The 22,421-nt window shown below is 33.8% G+C and overlaps 2 protein-coding genes and 1 long non-coding RNA gene across 3 annotated transcripts; all 3 read left to right on the forward strand.

The window, feature by feature from the left end:
* Positions 1 to 2,480: 2,480 nt before the first annotated feature.
* Positions 2,481 to 5,858, forward strand: LOC18032309 (signal peptide peptidase-like 1). The gene is made up of 4 exons (XM_006421881.2): positions 2,481 to 2,586; positions 3,369 to 4,282; positions 5,170 to 5,370; positions 5,500 to 5,858. Exons 2-4 carry the CDS (start codon positions 3,485 to 3,487, stop codon positions 5,614 to 5,616), a joined length of 1,116 nt encoding a protein of 371 aa, XP_006421944.1. The 5' UTR covers positions 2,481 to 2,586; positions 3,369 to 3,484; the 3' UTR covers positions 5,617 to 5,858.
* Positions 5,859 to 6,962: 1,104 nt separating this feature from the next.
* LOC18031874 (cleavage and polyadenylation specificity factor subunit 2) lies at positions 6,963 to 15,076 on the forward strand. Its single transcript, XM_006421885.2, has 18 exons — positions 6,963 to 7,207; positions 7,349 to 7,517; positions 7,977 to 8,073; positions 8,162 to 8,288; positions 8,384 to 8,496; positions 8,674 to 8,768; positions 8,854 to 9,005; positions 9,215 to 9,272; positions 9,361 to 9,468; positions 10,194 to 10,449; positions 11,408 to 11,592; positions 12,188 to 12,277; positions 12,690 to 12,788; positions 13,266 to 13,397; positions 13,481 to 13,525; positions 13,622 to 13,789; positions 14,426 to 14,500; positions 14,676 to 15,076. Exons 1-18 carry the CDS (start codon positions 7,059 to 7,061, stop codon positions 14,775 to 14,777), a joined length of 2,220 nt encoding a protein of 739 aa, XP_006421948.1. The 5' UTR covers positions 6,963 to 7,058; the 3' UTR covers positions 14,778 to 15,076.
* A 4,808-nt stretch (positions 15,077 to 19,884) lies between these two features.
* On the forward strand, positions 19,885 to 20,956 carry LOC112100318. The gene is made up of 3 exons (XR_002906655.1): positions 19,885 to 19,986; positions 20,575 to 20,837; positions 20,921 to 20,956. It is a non-coding gene; the product is annotated as an uncharacterized LOC112100318 (long non-coding RNA).
* The last annotated feature ends 1,465 nt before the right edge of the window (positions 20,957 to 22,421 follow it).

Below are 22,421 nucleotides of genomic sequence, written 5' to 3' on the forward strand. Positions count from 1 at the left end.
AGTCCAAACCTCAGGGGAGGTTTTTAAAAATTACCCTTTTTTTTTTATGATTCATGGATTTCAAAATCAGCGAGTACTTAAAAATTAAGAATGTCACATCAAAATTTAAAAATTATAAAATATATTATTATTTTTTAATTTTTTTTAAAGGTAAAGTGATGCGTAAGTTCAAACCGATTGTTTAGCTTTTACTTTCAAAGGATTCAGATACGGACCACTAATCAAATAAAGCGAAAACTATCTAGCCAAACCCATAAATCAAGTAGATTAGTTTTCTTTTCTTTTTTGATAAATATATAATAATAATAATAATAATTTATTATCTTATTTACTATATTAAATACCATAAAGTTGGATTTCAAAATTTTTATTCTAACTAACGTGGCATTTTTATCAATATCCAATATCTTAAACAAACAATTGAAATTAAAAATTCTCTCATTACAACGACATTTGTTTTCGTCCTCTAGTAAAGATAGCAAAAAAAAGAGACTGACATTATGATAATGAAGGAAAAAAACTCATTTCACCTTTGAGATTTAATGCGATAACTTATTTCATCTTTACTTTTTAAATAATATCTTATTTTATTTTTATTTTTCAAATAATAATTCAAAATACCTTTATGTAATTTACAGTAAGTTTATTGTATAATTTATTGAGGACAACATAAAATTTGCAATTAAATAAATGCAATCTATTTTAAAGTAAAAATTTAAAAGATAATTAAATAACATTTAAATTTCTATATAAATTTAAATTTTATGTATAACTTAATGACAAAAACAACACAAAAGAAAATACAATATAATGTGTGTGTGTGTGTGTGTGTGTGTGCACGTGCGCATTTGTGCTTGCTTGCAAGTGTGTTCATTAAATTTTTTTAATGAAGTCAACTAAATTTTTTAATAATAATAATTTTTAATTAGAGACCACTATCCATATCAAAGTCATGGATAAATTATAAAAAAACATTAAAAAAACACTATAATGCGTTGTATTTTATTATGTGGTATTTTAGGTATGTGTTTTTATAAATTTAATGTGTGTTTTTTTTATGTAAATGAAGGATTATGTATTTACTTTTGGTAAAATAACATCACTGATTAACTATTTATTTATTTATTTACTTTGATGATATTAAAAATAGAGACATGCTAAAAGATTTTTAAAAAAAACTGGATCTAGTGCCTATAAAATCTATGGTTTTTTTTGTCATAAATATATATTTTACATATTATTTAGTGTTATTATTGCTTATTCATTAAGCTATCCTTAAAATTTAAATTATTCAAAAAGTAGATATTATTAATTATGTTTGAGAGTTTCATTTTAAAAATAATTTTTATATCCTTAATTGAAAACAATAATTAATTTGCTCTTAATGAATTAAATAGTAGACTAATAGTAAATTAATAGAAAGATATTTTGAACTATTGTTTAGAAAAAAGATGGTGAAATGAGTCATTATCTAAGTAACAAAGATAAAATGAACTATTACATTAAATCCTAGGGTTGAAAAGACATTTTTTTTTTTTTTTTGCCCGATATAGGCATATTGAGACATGATTCCCGTAAAAATGCTAGTGAAAAGCCTTTAATCACCAGGCTTCAATGTTATTTGATTCAGCTTCTGCCTATGAGCTCTTCCACGTCCGCTGCTCATGTGGCCCACTGTCTAAAGAGTTGAGCTAATGCAACCCCTTTAATTTTCTCTTGAAACCCCTCCTGTAATTGTACCCACTAAATGTTTTTAAAAGATTTGCTACTTTCTAAAAACACCAATTTTAGACCAAGATTTTTTTAGGCCCAAATTACAGCAATCGCTCGCCTTAACTTTGATGTTTTTCGTGGCACGTAATGGCATGTAAACTAATTATAAACTAGTTTAATAAGTCAAAGATATTTTTGTAATTGCGTAACTATTTAAACTTTGTATAGTTTTCAAATTAAACTCCTGAATGTAATGTAAGTAGATTATTGGTGATCTAAATTCATAAAAGTATTATGAATTATTGTGGATTGCAACAAGTAAATGGAAACACCACTTGTAATTAATGGATTCACTATTTTAAAAGTGGATTCACCATTTTAATTTTTATAGACATATATTGTCACCTACTCCACTAAAGTATCAACTATATATAAATGTAGTTTTTGAACAAAACGTAGAACTTGAAAATAAACTTACATTCCTTTGTCTATTAATTTTCTTTGAAAAACTCTACGATATTGTAGTATTATAAATAAAGCTTTATTACAAATTTTCTTATCCAATTCTAAAGGATTTGCTTCCAAATTTACAACAAACTACTCTTTCAAATTTATAACAAAAAGAACAAATAAAAAAAAAAGTTTCTTGGGTTTATTTGCAAATTTGTGAGAGTCTAATCTACAAATTCAAATTTTTTTATAATACAAATTAAATAAATAAATACAACAAATTCCGGTGCTTTTTGGTAAATACATATTTCATGGTATTCCGTTCCCTTTGTTTGTACCGCTAACGCCTAACGAGAAAAAGAAACCTCGTTAATGACTGACGAGCAAGACATCTCCCAACTTGCAAACTCTTCAGAGTCCAAGGTTAGTCCTTTTTTCAGTTTTGACTTTTCCCAATAAGAATCTCTCAAAGCCCTAATTGCATCCCCTTTAAGGTCTTTGTTGTTTCAGATCTTCCGTCATCTGCGTATTTATCTCTATCTGCAGCTGAAAAATAGGGTGACGTTTTTTAATTTCTGATTTTTCATTTATAAACCCTTGAATTTAGGCTTTTTTCTGGGGTTGACCTCCTATTTGGTTTCTGGGAAATTGAGGAATAAATATTGAAATTATAAATCTTGTATTTGGCTCGATTTCTGAAGAAATTTGAAGTGCTCAACTGACCTGAACTCAGCTGGGCAGCTTAGGCTCCGTCTAACTGAAGATTCGGATTTAGGGTGAATGCGTGCTTAAATTTGAATTGATGATGAATTTTTCCATTTTGGTCGATTAGTTTCTGTGAGCTTTTGTTTGGCTGCTGTACTTAGGGAGGGAATATAAAAAGGACTGAAATATTGGAAAGTTTAAATCAATTTTCCTATTCAGGGGTAGATAAAAGATATTGATTTCTTAGGTTTCGGTTACAAATGTGGAATTCCATCAAATCATCTATGAAATAATTCCTTTCCAAATATTAAAAGGCAAGTGCTTGCAGAACTTTATAGAATGCGAAATTTTTGGGGAGAAACCAAAACCTCTTTTTCTTTTTTTTTCTCTCTTTTTATTTTTACTTTGCAGCAATGCATGTCTGTTTAGTCAATGTAGCTGATGAGTTATCATAGCAATTGCATGCAATAATGTATATTTTCGGCTTGATTTTCTTGCAGGTTGCATCCCTTCATTGGTCAAGTGTTCATCAGAGTAGGACTGCAACTTTGGCTGCAGAGTTTGTAACTATTATGCTTTATCTCTTCATCTAGCTCAGGAGAATTTTGCTTACTTAATGGAGCCTTTATGGAAACTTTTATATCTGCTGGAGCCTGCACCTGTTACTCTTATTCTGACGGCAGTGGCTGTCACATTTGGATCTGCATTTCGAGCTTTAAATTATGGAAAAGAAATGGAGAGAAACCGTGACTTATCAGAAGCATCCATTATGTTAGATAGGTCCCAAGCACTAATGATCCCAGTAATGAGCTCCTGTAGCTTGGTTTTGATGTTCTATCTGTTTTCTTCAGTCTCACAACTCCTCACCGCCTTAACAGCTGTTGCCTCTGTTTCATCCCTTTTCTTTTGCCTATCTCCCTATATTGCCCATGTAAGGTCGCAGTTTGGTTTGGCTGACCCATTTGTGTCACGATGCTGTTCAAAGTCCTTGACACGAATCCAATGGTTATTATTGTTGGCTTGCACTTCTGTGGTTGTGGCTTGGCTGGTTTCTGGGCATTGGATATTAAACAACTTGTTGGGAATTGCAATCTGTATTGCATTTGTGAGCCATGTGCGCCTTCCAAACATCAAAATATGTGCGATGCTCCTTGTATGTTTATTCGTATATGACATATTCTGGGTTTTCTTCTCAGAGAGATTTTTTGGGGCAAATGTCATGGTATCAGTAGCAACACAACAGGCATCAAATCCCGTTCACACAGTGGCTAATAGTTTGAGCCTTCCAGGGTTGCAACTAATAACGAAGAAGCTGGAATTGCCAGTCAAAATTGTATTTCCCAGGAACTTGTTTGGTGGAGTGACTGCTGGAGGAAATGCCACAGACTACATGATGCTTGGTCTTGGTGACATGGTATGCTTGTCTTTCGCTAAAAGTGTTTCTGCATTGATTTTTTCAAATTAAAAAGGTTGTTAATACTGTTGTAGTACTAGTATCCCTACACAGAGATGTGTAACATCTAATTTTCCACTCCTGGTTTTGCATGAATGGACCACCAAAAGTATTGAAGGTGGTGCCTGCTATTTTGTTTGGTCAAAAAGCATTAGTTGAGTTTGTAAGTGCAGGATTTGTGTTAGACTGTGAGAAACTTTTCCCTTTTGAGAATTGCAGCATGGAGTTCATCATGCTGTTTGGTACTGGCGTACTGCATTCCGGGTGCATCTATCTTAGCTTTATTGCTATGCCTTTGTCTTGTATTATGCTTTGTCCATATGCTCTGTGTCTTTATTATTGTCCTAGAGCTTGTTATTACTGAGTCTTCTGTTTGAAAAAATGATGATTGTAAGTTTGAGTTGATATCTAGACAAGTCCTTTTATCTATGCTTGTGGAATGAATAACCAACATGATAGACTTTCTGCTCTATAATTTCACATCAGTCATTATTATGCATTTGCAGCCTTTTCATGATCTCGCTGTTTTAATAGCATTTTCCTTTTGGCTTGCTTTCCATCTTTCAGGCTGAATAAGTTTTTTCTTTTTCAGAAATTTGTGCAATAATTTCATTCTTAAACCAAAACTTAAAACAATTAAAAAATAAAAAAGAAAACCAGAATTTATGATAATCCAGGTATTATGACCTGTTTTTGCTTTTTGTAGAGATATTAGTCTGTTGGAATAAATGAAATAAGGATTGGTTTGTCTGTCATTAGATTCTTCTTCTATTTCATCTGTGTGAGGCAAGCTCTTGTATAGTTAATGTCTAAATCAGTGTGCTTATTCCTGTTATCTTTTATTGTAGGCAATGCCTGCCATGCTTTTAGCATTGGTCCTCTGCTTCGATCATCGAAAGAGCAGCAATACAGTTAGTCTTTTTGATTTACATTCTTCAAAAGGGCACAAATACATATGGTATGCCCTTCCAGGATATGCCATTGGACTCGTAACTGCTTTATCTGCCGGAGTTTTGACTCACTCACCTCAACCTGCCCTTCTTTATCTGGTTAACCTTTTTATCTTTCTTGTTGAATTAATTCGTTATCTTCTCCAATGATTATGCTCTCACAAAAAAATTGGATGGAATTTCATTTTCTTCTGTGCTTACTAATTCTTCAATATTTGGCGGTTGTAGGTGCCTTCTACTTTGGGACCCGTAATTGTTATGTCGTGGGTGAGGAAGGACCTAGACGAGTTATGGGAAGGAACCTTGTCAAATATCAATGATAAATCTCATCAAATAGAAGTCTAAACAATTTTATTTATGTGGTTCATTGCCACAGTAAAACTTTTAGAGCCAATTGAAAGTTGTAAATTTGAATGGGAAAATTCTGCCCTTGAAAACCTGGGGAGGACATTGAAAATTCTTCAATATTTAACCCGTGGAACCTTCCTTCAGATTGGCTGATAATGAAGAAGAATTAAAATTTATCTGAATTTTTATGCTGTGTAATTCTTCTAATAGAAAAGACAGATCTTTCTTCATCTGGTTTTGACAAGTAGTGGCAAATATCAGAATTGCACTTTTTTTTTTTTATTTGAATTCCTGGTCTCAGCACGGATAGGATCCAAGCTCTTGTCGTGCTCTGATTTCTCAAGTGGAATTGGCTCCTCATCATCTCATTAAATGATTGACTCATCTCTTACCTTGACACCTTATTGCTGCAAGCGGATGATTTAGCCCAACAGTTGGTTTTCCTTAATTTCTCATTCTCATTAGTCACTGATTGTGTTTGGAAACGCCCTTTCTCTGCTGCTGATTTTGTTGTCCCTCAGTCACAAATTCAAAGAAAAATAATACATCAGTATCTACTCACGAATATAAAGTGCATTTACTCATTCTCATACACATACATAACCCCCCAAAAAAATGAAAATTTTTTGGAAATATTTACAAAGAGAGAGAGCAAAATTATCAATCTCTGGAAGATTTAATTCATCTATAGAACAAATATAAGGTCACAAAAAATGCAGGGGGTTTTGGAGAGGAAGCTCTGCATAGTGCTTGGACAACATAATCAGGACAGGATTCTTATCCTACACTCAAGTTAATTACAAACTATGGTCACTAACACACACAAGGAAGCATACTATAGATACTTCAATTTGTTGCAAGGAAGAAGGATACTTGAATACGGATGATGTTGATAATAAATTGTTACTAGCAAAATGTCGCCGAAATTCTATTACACCAGCCAATATCACTGTTTTTTAAGGTTAGCTTTTATCGACTGCTGATTTATTTTCACTTAAAAAAAAAAAAAAAAAGTTTGCGACACCCATCTTTGATGCCTGAGCGGAATACCATTTTCACATTTTTTCTGGAGTAAATTAAAAATTATAGTTCTAATTGGTAGTACACAAGAAGTCTATCCTACATGGGCAAAGCACTCCTGTTTTATAAAATCTTCAACTTTATATTCCATCATTGTTTCGAAATGTCATAAATACCCTTGCAGGCTTTGTCACGGAGGGTCAGCGACAGCAGGTCATATTCAATATAGAGTTGGCCTTTACCGTTTAGGGGTATTTTTGTATTTGTACATTTCCATTTAGGATGAATATAACAAATTGCAAGACCCAAAGGATAGTTCGATAAAAGCCCGCGCCTCAAACGCCAAGCTCTGTCCGGTAAAACCGCAGAAGAGAGAAGGCAAGAGTTGGTGAACTTGCATTTCGGTCGTTATCGGAATAATGGGAACATCAGTGCAAGTAACGCCACTGAGCGGAGTGTTCAACGAGAATCCGTTATCATACTTAGTCTCAATCGACGGATTCAACTTCTTAATCGACTGCGGATGGAACGACCACTTCGATCCTTCTCTCCTTCAACCTCTCTCCAAGTAATTTATTTACCCTCTCCCTAATCCTCATTTTATTCCTAATTCTTCTTCTTCTTCTTCTTCCATTTTTTTTTTTTATATTTCACTTAATGAAATATTACGTTTACGCCATTGTTTTTTTTTCTTTTTTTAAATTTTCAGAGTAGCTTCTACTATCGACGCAGTGCTTCTTTCGCATCCCGACACATTGCACCTCGGAGCCCTTCCTTATGCGATGAAGCAACTCGGCCTCTCCGCTCCGGTTTTTTCAACTGAACCGGTTTATCGATTAGGTCTTCTCACTATGTACGATCAGTACCTTTCTCGTCGGGTAATTTTAATATCCTTTCACTTTAATATCCTGAATCCGAGTGGTTGTAGTTTTGCGTCATGCTTCAGCAGAGTAATAAAATTTTTGTAGCAAAACAGCTGCGTCTTAAAACAAATTTGCTGCCATAGTAGCTCTGATATGGTAGCTCAACTGCCGGACCACTGAAACAATTGGAGCCTAAATACGGGCTCTTAAGTTATGAGGCAACTCAGCCTCTCTGCTCTCATTTTAGGAGTGCTTTTAGCATCTTCTGAAAATACTCTAATAAACTATTAACTGCTTCTCTGAAAATTACTCAAAGTGATTTTATTTGCTCAAGCCAAGCACGGCAAAATAGAAAGCAATGCGGGTAACAACCGCCCAAAATTTTGCTTCTTGGTGAAACCATATTTCTAGCTTAATTATTAGTGCTTCGTGGGATGTCATTATAACAAGAGGGTTTTATATGTTATGCTGCAGCAAGTGTCAGAGTTTGATTTATTTACGCTAGATGATATTGATTCTGCTTTCCAGAGTGTGACCAGGCTAACCTACTCTCAGAATTATCATCTATCTGGTAAGAGTGTTCAGTAATGATAGCTTGCTAATCAATTAATCATCAATGTTCGTTATGCTGATTTAGTTTTCCTTGTAACCATTATAAGGGAAAGGAGAGGGGATTGTGGTTGCACCACATGTGGCTGGCCATCTCTTGGGAGGTACTGTGTGGAAGATAACAAAGGATGGAGAAGATGTTATATATGCTGTTGACTATAACCGTCGCAAGGAGAAGTATATGTCTTATCAATCACCTCACTCAAACTGCACTATGTGTATTCATATATTCATCTGAACAAAACGACCTTATCAGTGTGGCTTTGTGTCAGGCATTTGAATGGAACTGTTCTAGAGTCCTTTGTTCGGCCTGCTGTTTTAATCACTGATGCCTATAATGCTTTGCACAATCAACCTCCGAGACAACAGAGAGAGATGTTTCAAGGTATATTATTTTTCTGGAGTTAGATATTGTTCACATAATTCCTTTTTCCTGATGTGATTGCATATGCATGCAAGATGCTTACTTTGACACAATATACTGGGATTGTTATTCATATATAAGATTCTGCAGATAAATGTAATTTAATGATTATCAGTCGATTCTCTGCGTGTATTTTAGATGCTATTTCGAAGACTCTAAGAGCGGGTGGAAATGTATTACTTCCTGTGGATTCTGCTGGGAGAGTGTTGGAACTCCTCTTGATATTGGAAGATGTGAGTAGGGGAAACAAGATTGTCATTTTTTCTATATCTGGCTAATCATACTACAATTATGAAATTTGCCTGATGAAATTTTCAGTATTGGGCAGAACATTCCTTGAATTATCCTATCTACTTCCTCACATATGTTTCATCAAGCACGATTGATTATGTCAAGAGTTTCTTGGAGTGGATGGGTGATTCCATAACAAAGTCCTTCGAAACATCACGTGATAATGCTTTTCTTCTCAAGTATGTAGCCCTTTTTATGTACTTTTTGTTCTTATACTTTCACATTTTATATGGTTATCAGTTTTCTTGCTACCTTGGATTTTCATTCCTCTTGAGTGCAATAAAGTGTAAAAATATGCTTACTATTTTGAATCCGTAATACAATAGCTTAAACAATTACTTATCTAAAAAAACTGTTGTTAAAAAGAATTGTTATCCCAACTTTGCAGGCACGTCACCCTCTTAATTAACAAGAGTGAACTTGATAATGCTCCTGATGGGCCAAAGGTTTATATATCTTTACACTTTAAGAAGTGGATTGTGTTTATCTGTTAACTTTTATTTCTGATGGTGTATTTTCATGTGTCTCATTTAGCTGGTTCTAGCATCCATGGCCAGTTTGGAAGCAGGATTTTCTCATGACATATTTGTGGAATGGGCAAGTGATGTCAAGAATCTTGTTCTGTTTACTGAAAGAGGCCAGGTATACTCTCATGTCTTCTCATGTTAAATTCTTGTATTGTTCTTGTTGATAAATAATTTGATGGTTGACCTTTGTTTATTTATTTATTTATTTATTTTTACTTTATATGTTTAAATCTGGAGATCTGGCAAATCATTGATTGAACCTGTGCAAACTTTATTTGTTATCAAGCAAGAAAAATGCTGTTTTGAATCACCTTTTCATTTTTAGTTTATATCATATATCTTGAGCAAATGAATAGAATTTTGACATTGCTGCTGGGTCATTGTGAAATTCCTTAATTTTTATTCTGTCCATGTATGCGGATCTACATCAATGCTACCACTGTTCCTTCCACTGCATTGAGAACGCTGTTGAGTTTGTGCTTTGCAATAAACTGCAGCAACAAGAAACCTTGTTCTTTCCTTTTTTCTTTTGGCTGTGTCACCTGTCCATCCATTTGCTAGCTTTATATATATTGTTATCTTTGTAAAATGCACTTTGCATACACCTTGGCTACATATCATTTTCTTCCTGAATAAAAAATTATCCATAATGTTGTTGGAAGTTCCACCGCTTTTCCTAAACACCTTTACAAAATGACACTTATTACAAAGTCTTGCACTTTTAGTATATTGGACTTGCATTATTATCATTTGCCTTGTTCGGGTATTAGTGCATTTTAGCCTATCATCTGTTTTCTGCGCCAGAATATGCAGGCATTAATACATTGAGTTTGTTTGTAGTTTGGCACACTAGCTCGCATGCTTCAGGCTGATCCACCTCCGAAAGCTGTTAAAGTCACTATGTCCAGGAGGGTTCCCTTGGTTGGTGAGGAGTTAATTGCTTATGAAGAAGAGCAAACCCGACTAAAAAAGGAAGAAGCTTTGAAAGCTAGTCTTGTTAAAGAGGAGGAATCTAAAGCATCTCTTGGGCCTGATAATAATTTGAGTGGTGACCCAATGGTCATTGATGCTAATAATGCAAATGCTTCAGCAGATGGTACTTTTATCCATTTTCTGGCAATTAGCAACTGCATTTCTCTGCCTCTATCCCTTTTTATTCCCCTTGGAAGCTGATGAATATTCAAGCTTCAAGTTTGTTTTTGATCAATTAAGTAGTTATCTTTTTGAAGGAGCATTCTCTATTTATGAATGGATGACAATCTGTTTACCTTTGAAAACCATGGTGAATTCAACAGTTTTTCCATACGTAAAATCTTTTTTTGTGCATTTGAATGGTTCAATTCACAGATAACATGATTTCCTGTTTTCTCACCTTTGAGATCCACTTGCATGAGTGTCAGTCCTCCTACTTAGACCGACTGTTCTTATCTACAATTGGTTGATTTGTTTACTGACATTTCTGAACTCTGGCAGAATATTTTTCATGTCACTAGTATGGTAAAAACTTTGTTTTGGATGTCACTGAAGAAATCTGCTTGGCTTTTGACGGATGTGAGTCCTGAGAGGTTTTAATGTCTTAGTTTCTCAAATAAATTTAAATGTGTCTATGTTTTAGTTTGCTGTCTACACAATCTGTATCCTTCTATGATTCATGGAGATATAATGAATTATCCGCTTTGAACTCATTGCTGTTTCTATGTGCCTGCTACACGAACTTAAAAAATTGAAGTATAATCTGTCTCTCCATTTACAGAGATCCCTGGAGTTGTCCCTTCTAAATTTGTTAACCTCATTTATTACCTTCAGGAGTTGCATTTTTTTTTTTTTTTTAATTTTTTATGCTTGAATCTGCAGTTGCCCTAATTCAACCTCCGAATTCAAAATTCTCCTTTGACATCTTAAATCTTGATTAAGTTGTAACTATTTAATGGGTCTTTTCACATGAAGATTGAGAATCCCTTTGTTCAGTATCATTCAGGAATACATTGCACTGTCAAAATTATAAATTGTAATGTGTGGTGTATGGTCTTAAGTACCCTCATTGTAACTTGCAGTGGTTGAACCTCATGGGGGCAGATACCGGGACATTTTAATTGATGGATTTGTTCCTCCTTCCACCAGTGTTGCCCCGATGTTTCCCTTTTATGAGAATAACTCTGAGTGGGATGATTTTGGTGAAGTCATAAATCCTGATGATTATATAATCAAGGACGAAGACATGGATCAAGCAGCTATGCACGTAAGTTTTCAATTTGAGATATTTGCTTCTTTGGTTTTATGTAACTATTATGTTCCTGTCACTATTGGAGATTCTGTGCTTCAGCTAGCTTAGCTATTGGGCTTGTAGAGATTCTCTGTGTTGATCATTAACTGCCTTGTGTAACTAAATGCAATTTTTTATATAAAGTTATGCTCTTGTTAAAACCCAATGGCCATCAATAACTGCACACAGATGGTACGTTTATCAATTTCTGGCATGGAGTTGAAAGTGATACTGATTATTCAAGTTATTCAATAAATTGAACTGTATCTGTCCCTTGAACGCTTGGAAATATGATAGAGACATATACTGTTGCTTTGAGCTGAAAAATGTTATGTTGCTTGCTTACTTTTGGGAAACAAAAGATGATAGATGGTTGAAAGAAGTTGACTTGAGATTCTACTAGTAAGGCTTATTTTTATTGGTTGTTTGAATAAAACATGTCTGCCATCATTTGTGTCTTTATGCAATATAGGAAGAACTCATCATATATGATAGTTGACTGCTATTTACACTAGTTATTTAGCAGTGTGGATCATTGCTAATTTATCTCAAAAATCATCTTTGTTCTCAGATTGGTGGTGATGATGGAAAACTCGATGAAGGTTCTGCCAGTTTGATTCTTGATGCGAAGCCTTCAAAAGTTGTATCCAATGAGTTAACTGTATGTGAAACTCTCTTTCAACTATTCTTAAAAGGGTTATCTCTCCCCTATTATTTTATGGTCATATAATTGTAGATTATGCAGATGATTTTTGTTTGATGGGTTGCATAAACGTACCAATGTTTTGTGTATCATTGCCATTCAAATTCATTTCAAAATGATTTAACATTAAGTAGTGTATGTATTAGTGTGATAAATAAGATCTTGCTTTCACCATTTGATATCATTTGTCACATTAAAGAATGGGTGCTTTTCCTTCTCATATTATCATTTTATTTTCTTTCCTACTTCATCCTTCTTTCACTTGAGGGTGGGACTCGTCACAAATTCTCACAGTGATGATTTTTATTGTCTTTCTCTTTTCAAACAAGTCGTGTGTTCAATTCACTTAAATGTGTGCTAATTTGATTAGGTGCAAGTGAAGTGCTTGCTGATTTTTATAGACTATGAGGGGCGTGCAGATGGCCGCTCAATCAAAACAATTCTCTCCCATGTTGCCCCTTTGAAGCTGGTAAGAATATTTCTTTGTGCTAGCCAACTTGCCTTGTACAATTACTAAATATAATCAATGTAAATCTATTACATGCAGTAGAATATGGTGTTTTTCATCTTACATGTCTTATTGAGTGGAATCCTTTGGCTTGCATATCTTGCCGGTTTAACTGAGCATGTTATTTTAAGTGGCTTCTGAATGTGCCATTTTCCGCATCATTTGTTTGAATATTTTTATATATGGAACAATATGTGCATGCTAGAGACTGGAAGCTGCTGATTGAGACAACAGCTGTTCCTGTAGAAGTATTATAGATCACTCATTAGGCATCCCTTGGCGAATGGGATTGCATCTATTATATCACCATTTCGTTTGTGTCATCATTTCTGATGATTTAGCCATGAATTTATTATTCCTTTTGAACTGTCAGAACATTTTGAAAGTTGTATGTATGGTGTCTTATTATGCTTAAGCTATGAAATTTTTTTCTTGAAGGTTTTGGTACATGGATCAGCGGAGGCCACTGAACATTTGAAACAACACTGCTTGAAGCATGTTTGTCCTCATGTTTATACTCCTCAAATTGAAGAAACAATTGATGTCACGTCAGACTTATGTGCTTATAAGGTATAATTATTGAGTAATTAGATTTTTCTTGTGGATTAGTGATCCAAATAGCTAGATTCATTTTCCCTCATAATATCATGTAGGTGCAACTATCTGAGAAGTTGATGAGTAATGTGCTCTTTAAGAAGGTAAGCATTTCTGTAAATCATGAATTATAACAATTCATAAAGTTTTGTAAGTTGCATCATATATTCCTCTCTGTGCCTGTTACCTTTCTCTTTCAGTTAGGAGATTATGAAATTGCTTGGGTTGATGCTGAAGTAGGAAAGACGGAGAATGGCATGCTGTCTTTACTGCCAATCTCAACCCCAGCTCCACCCCATAAATCAGTCCTTGTTGGTGATCTAAAAATGGCTGATTTAAAGCCATTTCTTAGCAGTAAGGGTATCCAGGTACTTTTCTTTTTAAATTTATGAAATACCTTCCTGTTAAAGAAAGTTGATGAATGTGACTAAAACTATGTTCTATTTTTCTCTTATCTTAATCATCATAATGACTGGAACAGCCACTCAGCTGAACTAGTTTTAAAAAGGAATTAACTTGAAAGGCAAAATTGAAAACTGCTAATTTTCTTTCTGTGCATCACCAGGTTTGCCATACTTTTTAACTCGGATAGGTTTTCCTGATAGAGCTTGAATGGCATATGTATCTGTAATCATAATAAATTCGTATCACACTCTGGTATCTAATATCTGTTGGAGGATGATAATAATATGGCCAGGAATTAACTTCATCTTAATACATGGGTGGCAATGTTTAAGTCTCTGTGATCCGAGCACTGTGCTTTGTGCTGTGGAATCTCTCTATGGAATTTGCATAGGATGTGTTTTGAGTAATATATTTTTCTTGGCCTTCTGCTAAGGTTGTGTATGTCGGAATGCTTTTTAGGCATTGAAAGATATCTAACTACTGATGAATTTGTCAGTTATTTAGTCCTTGATTCATCTTGGTCACCTTATGCAGTGTCAACAAAATAACAAAAATTTAGGTGAAGTTTACCAAGTGCTTGAGAGTGATATTCTTTGCAGGTTGAATTTGCTGGCGGAGCATTGCGATGTGGAGAGTATGTTACAATACGCAAGGTTGGGCCTGCTGGGCAGAAGGTGAGTGATATCACTTGAACATTTTCCTTTGTCAATTTTCCGAGTCAAAGGAACATTTATATCTTTTGAATTTGGAAGCAACTGCAGCTATATAGGATTTTCCTTTTACTTCTTTGATCGCAAGATAACAATTGGTAAACGACAAATGCTTCTCCATTTTGTATCTTTCTTACAGGGTGGAGGTTCTGGTACTCAGCAGATTGTCATTGAAGGCCCCTTATGTGAGGACTACTATAAGATCCGAGCCTATCTATATTCACAGTTTTATTTGCTGTAACTGAAACATAGGACACCCCTCCAAAGGGGTTTAACATGTTCTTGGCATTTCTACTATCTCTGGATTTCATTCCGCAACGAAGAAAAGATTGGCAAAGCCATTGGCTACCCCCAATTGGTGTTATCTCATTGGAAAAGGAGAGCTGGTAGAATGTGTCGTGATTGTAGAATGTATAATTATTACACAGAGATTTGAGGTAACTTATTATTTCTATATAATTTCAATTTAATTTTGATGAGGTTAATTCCAGATTACTCCTCTATTTTGACAATCGCCAGCTTTACCCCCAACAGTTTCAAAAATAGTCATCTTGACCCATGATACATGGTTGTTAGTTGCTTGTCATAAATAGCTGACTCGTAGTCATAGGGGACACAAAGGAGCTTTCTAAGCGCGCGGCCGCAGTTTGGTTACAAATGTGATGTGCGTGAGCACGATTCGTTTAATTTTCGGAACTCAATACACGTGCTTGAGCACATTTTAATAATTTTCCTTCTTATATGAATCTGATCCGTGGCTTTGAAAACTATCCACTGTTGATGGGATATTGCCGTGGTAAACAGATTTACTTCTCTTGTATGTTCGAACTTATTTTGTGCAGGGATTTGTCCGTGGTATACCCTAAAAATAGGGTATTTATCTAAAAACACCCCCATACTCAAAAATTTCCTGTATATGCTTTTTCTAATGTACAGTTACAAAATTAACCTAATGAAAAACCTAAATCAACCAAACTACCACAACCAATTAACAAAACCCTCAATTCTCTCATGAGCAGCGTATCCTTCAGCCCTTTCTTCTGGATTTCTCCTCCTCCATTTTACAAATTCCTGTAATTTTACAACAATTCTTCTACACACTCTAGCTGAAACGCAGCAAAACAAGTAAAACGACACCGCTTCTGTGCAAACCAATAGCTGCAATTCCCCCACTCTCCTTCAGCGTCTCATCTTCCATTTTACAAATCCCTGTCATTTTACAACAACTCTTCTACACTCTCGTCGAAACGCGGCAAAACAAGTAAAACGAAAAATTGAATGTAATTTATCAATTTAATATATGTGGAAATGTTAGGTGGGACTAGGATTTTACTTTCCATCCATGAGGAGTATATGGCCCGGTTAAGCGAATTGAGTTTTGAGTGAATGCAGATGGCAATGTGTACATTTTGTTGTTTTGTTCATCTCCAGAATTTCATTTTTATTTAAGTGGACCACATTTGCACACACGACAACTTTCTCTCTTGCAAGGTTCTTGAATCTTTAATTCTTTTTGGGCAAATTACACATATAAAATGCACATCAATTTCGATTTTGGTGTCACTTCTATCGAGAAATAATCAATCCAACTTCAATACTTGCAGTTGAGAACTAAGACTAGGAGTTGGCTTGAAATTAGTTCATGAAGCTGCGATAAAGTCATTGAACAAATTAATTGCATTTTATTTGATTAATAATGTTAGATTAGAAAAGAGAAAAAGAGGAATAACTTGTGGTTTACAAATTTGTCACAAGGTGATGAGAACTATGGAAAAATTGGAAAAATGTCTTACTGCCAAAATGTGTTTCTGTTACCAATACTTTGAAACTGGGAAGTACAGAGATTTGTTATTCAAGTTGTCGAGACAAATTCCATATTCTTGATTGGGAACTATAATGCCTCTGTATAGTACCTACAAATACTTCAATGCTGAAATCACATAAAATAGTCATAACTAAAGTTGATTGAGAAGCTGAACAATTCACTGTTGATACATCTCACCAATTAATTTGTTTATATTTTTTTATTGATTTCGTTTAATTATTTGTATTCTACTATGTGTAGTTTATGGTTGTGATTTGCAGCTCAATTTTCTTTTTTTAGTTGTTATTATAATCTAGCCTCCAATGCAGTTGTGTAAAGAATTTCTTTACTTGACTTTTACCCTGGAGTCGTGTAAAAAATTCTCCAATGCAGTTGTGTAAAGCATTTATTTACCTGACTTTTACTCCGAAGTCGTGTAAAGAATTCTTTACACAACTACTGTCGTGTAAAGAATTTCTTTACCTGTAGAGTAAAGAATTTCATACACAACTGCTATCGAGTAAAGAATTCTTTACACGACTGTTGTTATGTGATGAATACTTTACTCGACAGTAGTTGGGTATGAACACTTTACTCTACTATATTCGCATAATTAGTTCTTTACTGGACTGTAGTTTGTAAAGAATTCTTCACTGGACATATGTCGGGTATGAACACTTTATTTCCAATGTTACAAAAAATCTATGGTTTATATAGTAGATTGTAGATCAATGCATGTTTTACTCGACTGTAGTCGTGTAATGAATGATTTACTTGACTGGTATGTCACGAAAGATAGCATATCACGAAACACATCCAGACTATAGTGAGGTTATTTCGAAAATTCCTTGGCCCATCGTGCGAATGCGTGACATCCTGCAACAAAAATCAGGGTATGTACTATATATATAATGTGTTTTGAACATAATAATAAGAATGATGATTTTTAACAATTGATTTATATGAATTTTTTTAGTGGTGATTGTGGAGCATTTTTGTTGCGGTACTTGAAGGTCATAGCCCATGGACTTGATGTCAATTCATATTGCCAACAAGATCATGTTACACAATTTCGACAAGCCTTGGCTGTAAAATTATTTGGGCATAGGTCATGGAAAAAAAACTTTGTAGTGTCATTTTTTGGACTATGAGATGTAATAGTTATGATGAGGATGTTGTTGATATTTGATGTCCTTAAAGACAATTGACAACATTAATATAATTTATTTCTTTGTTAATTATATTAATGATAGATAAGATAGTTTATACAATCTATGTGATATAACAGGATTGTCATATATGCGCAGGGAATACATTGTAAGAAAATACACGACTGCAGTCGGGTATTTAGAAATAAACATGACAAGTTCTCTGTGACAAAATACTCGACTGCAGTCGGGTATTTACACAGATACACGACTGCAGTCGAGTATTTGGAAATGAACATAATAAGCTCTTTGTGACAAAATACTTGACTGCAGTCGGGTATTTGCACAGATACATGACTGCAGTCGGGTATTTAGAAATAAACATAATAAGCTCTCTGTGACAAAATACTCGACTGCAACCGGGTATTTGCACAGATACACAACTATGGTCGAGTATTTAGAAATAAACATGACAAGCTCTATGTGACAGTCGGGTATTTGCACAGATACACGACTATAGTCGAGTATTTAGAAATAAACATGAGTAGTTCTGTAACAACCAAAATACACGATTGTACTTGGGTATGTGCATAGAATAAAAACTCTTTTCAATCATTCATTCTATTGATGACACAATCAATATAGATTTTAAACATATCAAACTTCAAATAAATGAAACTAACTATAGTCCGGTTGCTTATCAAATAACATAAATTCAATACTTATTGAAATCGTAAATAAGTCGTAATTCAATAGAAGTTGTTTAACATTCATCATAAATTTTTGGCATATTCAACCCAAACACTCGGTCCATATTTTATAAGCCTCTAGTCGCCTCCCTTCAATACTTGTTCTTAGAAAGCCACACAAACACGATTATTCATCTGCGAAATAAAAAGGTAGAAATTTATCACTAAATATGAAAGATATTAAAAAAATTAAAACAACAAAAAATAACAAGTATATAAGGTTCATAGTAGTACATGTGCTTGTTTATGTTTCATTCGGTCTAACTACGGGCTCATTGTTAGACAGTGGGATTGGTGCACTGCAAGTTAGTCGATTATGTCCTCGAGAACCACACCTACCACACTTACGGCGCAACTTCTCTTCGCCTTGTGATGGTATCCTAATTTATTGTGGCCGACCCTTTTTCCACTTTTCCACAGGGGGCAACACCTCATTACTTTGCACTTCTTCTGAAACCTCCCATTCTTCTTCTATGCCAACAGGATATATTGTTTCTGCGTATGCTGCAACCCATGCTTCACTGGAATAGTAACGAGAACACATGTCATATACAGACAATGTTTCTCGATACCTACAAACAGCTAATGCATGTTCACAAGATTTATAATGAAGTGTGGATCTGTCTGCCTATTTACACGACTGACGTCGTGTAATTGATAGTTTACACGACAATAGTTGTGTAACTTGCTAAAATACACAACTATAGTTCTGTAAACAGTCAGATGATATATTTAATAAAATATAACTATAATCTTTGTACTAACAAAATGCTAGGTGTCATAACAACTAATATATCTTTCAAACTTACACGATTGTTGTCGTGTAAATTCATACATACATGACAGAAGTCGTGTAAGTTGCAAAAATACATGACTCAGTAAATAATCAAAGGACATATTTCTTCTTAAAATAATATTGGGATCTCATACCAATTGGAACATTTTACATATATACACAATTATAGTATGTAAGTTTATATGCGCACGCTAGTAGTCGTGTAACTTATTAACATACACGACTATAGTCTAGTAATAGTAAAATGATATATATAGTGAAAAATATATATTTTTTGAACCAATAGAATGATAAGGTGTCTAATAATTAATTTTTTTTTGCATATTTTCACGACTATAGTCGTGTAAATACATACATACACGACTACTGTCGTGTATGTCGGGTGCAGAAAAAAAATTTGACAACAATTTCAGGTTTTAACAAATGTAGTTATAAAATCTATCAAATAACAGTCATATGATGCATATGTAATGAAAATATGAGTTGCTTTAGTGTTTATCACAAACCAAACAAAACCCTAAAAATAATATAATGTCAACAAATTGAATAGATAGCCCAAAATAAAAAATAAAAAGTTTCAAATACCTTATTCATGGGATGAATAATACACCCAGCTGCAAACAAAAATCTCAGTACATTAGCTGTTTGTGATTGATTTTGAGTGTAATGTGAGTTTTTGTTGCAGGGATTTGTCCCCGCTATACCCTAAAGGTTAGGTATTTATCCAACTATACCCCCATAATTCAAAATTTCTTTCATATACCTTTTTCAATGTGCAATTACAAAATTACCCCAATTTAATTCTTCAAATTTCAAAATCTGCCTTCACGAGCTACCATACACAGCGCTTGTCCTGCTGCTGCAAGTTCATGCTCCTGCTGCTGCAAGTTCATCCACCACATTAAAGGCTACAAAATCACCGAATTAAAGGCTGGAAATTCACCGAACTAAAGGTCATTAACCACATTTACACTTATTTTTTACTTTATAAAGAGAATTTATGGTGCATAATTGTTAGGGTTCTATGCAATAGGGTTTTAAAAAACAAATTACCCACATGATTTTGGTCATTATCTTGCTTATTTACTGATAATCTTTCTTGCTGGTAATGTAATGAAGCTTCTTTAACTTGTGAATTTGAAATTGAAGAGAGTGAATTCATAGCTCTTTAATAATGGTTGTGGGAGTTCCTAATTAAATATTATCCTTATGAATTTTCGGTTATGGCTACACTAGTTTAAGCATTAGATCTTTATATAATTTTACTTATTGTTTGTAGTTGAACTTCATCCATGGGAATTATATATCAATTTTCTTCAGCTGCGTATGCATTCATTATGCTACAATCTGAGTTTTCTCTATTATTTGTTGTAGAACCTTTATTTTGCAATTCTAATTTATTAACAATTTGCTATTTGTTTTAGCATAAAACTATTGATAGTATACTATTAATAAATTAACTGCAAGTAGATAAAAACAGTTACAGCATTTCGTAGATATATTTGCCGTTACTTGTTAAGAATATTGTCTGTATTTCGTAGGTGTATTTGCCAATATTCATGAATGATCATTGGGTTCTCGGTGTGGTCGATATACTTGGGGGCAAGATTTCTATTTATGACTCCATGATAGACTTAACAAAGGATTCAGTTTTGGTGAGACAATTGCTGCCTGTTGCAGACATGATACCTCTAGTACTTCAGAAGATAGCATATCACGAAACACATCCAGACTGTAGTGAGGTTATTTCGAAAATTCCTTGGCCCATCGTGCGAGTGCGTGACATCCCGCAACAAAAATCAGGGTATGTACTATATATATAATGTGTTTTGAACATAATAATAAGAATGATGATTTTTAACAATTGATTTATATGAATTTTTTTAGTGGTGACTGTGGAGCATTTTTGTTGCGGTACTTGAAGGTCCTAGTCCATGGACTTGATGTCAATTCATAATGCCAACAAAATCATGTTACATAATTTCGACAAGCCTTGGTTGTAAAATTATTTGGGCATAGGTCATGGAAAAAAACTTTGTAGTGTCATTTTTTGGATTATGAGATGTAATAGTTGTAATGAGGATGTTATTGATATTTGATGTCATTAAAGACAATTGACAGCATTAATATATTTTATTTCTTTGTTATTTATATTAATGATAGATAAGATAGTTTGCACAATATATACACAAGGAATACACTGTAAGAGAATACATGACTGCAGTCAGGTATTTGCACAAATACACGACTGCGGTCGGGTATTTGGAAATAAACATAATACGCTCTGTGACAAAATACTCGACTGCAGTCGGGTATTTGCACAGATACACGACTGTGGTCGGGTATTTAAAAATAAACATAATAAGCTGTGACAAAATACTCGACTGCAGTCGAGTATTTACACAGATACACGACTGCGGTCGGGTATTTGGAAATAAACATAATAAGCTCTGTGACAAAATACTCGACTGCAGTTGGGTATTTGCACAGATACACGACTGTAGTCGGGTATTTACAAATAAAAATAACAAGCTCTCTGTGACAAAATACTTGACTGTAGTCGAGTATTTGCATAGATACACGACTATGGTCGAGTATTTAGAAATAAATATGACAAACTCTCTGTGATAATCGAGTATTTGCACAGATACACGACTGTAGTCGAGTATTTAGAAATAAACATGACTAGTTTTGTAACAGCCAAAATACACGATTGTACTCGGGTATGTGCACAGAATAAAAATTCTTTTCAATCATTCATTATATTGATGACACAATCAATATAGATTTTAAACATATCAAACTTCAAATAAATGAAACTAACTATAGTTCGATTGCCTATCAAATAACACAAATCCAATAATTATTGAAATCGTAAATAAGTCGTAATATAATAGAAGTTATTTAACATTCATCATAAATTTTTGGCATATTCAACCCAAACACTCAGTCCATATTTTATAAGTCTCTAGTCGCCTCCCTTCAATACTTGTTCTTAGAAAGTCACACAAACATGTTTATTCATCTGCGAAACAAAAAGGTAAAAATTTATCACTAAATATAAAAGATATTAAAAAAATTAAAACAACAAAAAATAACAAGTATATAAGGTTCATAGTAGTCGTGTAACTTATTAACAATTATAGTATGTAAGTTTATACGTATACGTTAGTAGTCGTGTAACTTATTAACACACACGACTATAGTATAGTAATAGTAAAAGGATATATATAGTGAAAAATATATATTTTTTGAACCAATAGAATAATAAAGTGTCATAATAATTGAAATTTTTTGCACATTTTCACGACTACAGTCGTGTAAATACATACATACACGACTGCTGTCGTGTATGTCGGGTGCAGAAAAAAATTTGACAACAACTTCA

This window comes from Citrus clementina, unplaced genomic scaffold, assembly GCF_000493195.1.
Source record: "Citrus clementina cultivar Clemenules unplaced genomic scaffold, Citrus_clementina_v1.0 scaffold_9, whole genome shotgun sequence".
NCBI lineage: Eukaryota > Viridiplantae > Streptophyta > Magnoliopsida > Sapindales > Rutaceae > Citrus > Citrus x clementina.

Coding starts and splice junctions, on each gene's coding strand:
- LOC18031874 (XM_006421885.2), top strand. CDS start 7,059: ATGGGAACATCAGTGCAAGTAACGCCACTGAGCGGAGTGTTCAACGAG. Junction 7,518..7,976: donor ATCAGTACCTTTCTCGTCGG/GTAATTTTAATA, acceptor GTTATGCTGCAG/CAAGTGTCAGAGTTTGATTT. Junction 8,769..8,853: donor TCCTCTTGATATTGGAAGAT/GTGAGTAGGGGA, acceptor TGAAATTTTCAG/TATTGGGCAGAACATTCCTT.
- LOC18032309 (XM_006421881.2), top strand. CDS start 3,485: ATGGAGCCTTTATGGAAACTTTTATATCTGCTGGAGCCTGCACCTGTT. Junction 4,283..5,169: donor TGCTTGGTCTTGGTGACATG/GTATGCTTGTCT, acceptor CTTTTATTGTAG/GCAATGCCTGCCATGCTTTT. Junction 5,371..5,499: donor AACCTGCCCTTCTTTATCTG/GTTAACCTTTTT, acceptor TGGCGGTTGTAG/GTGCCTTCTACTTTGGGACC.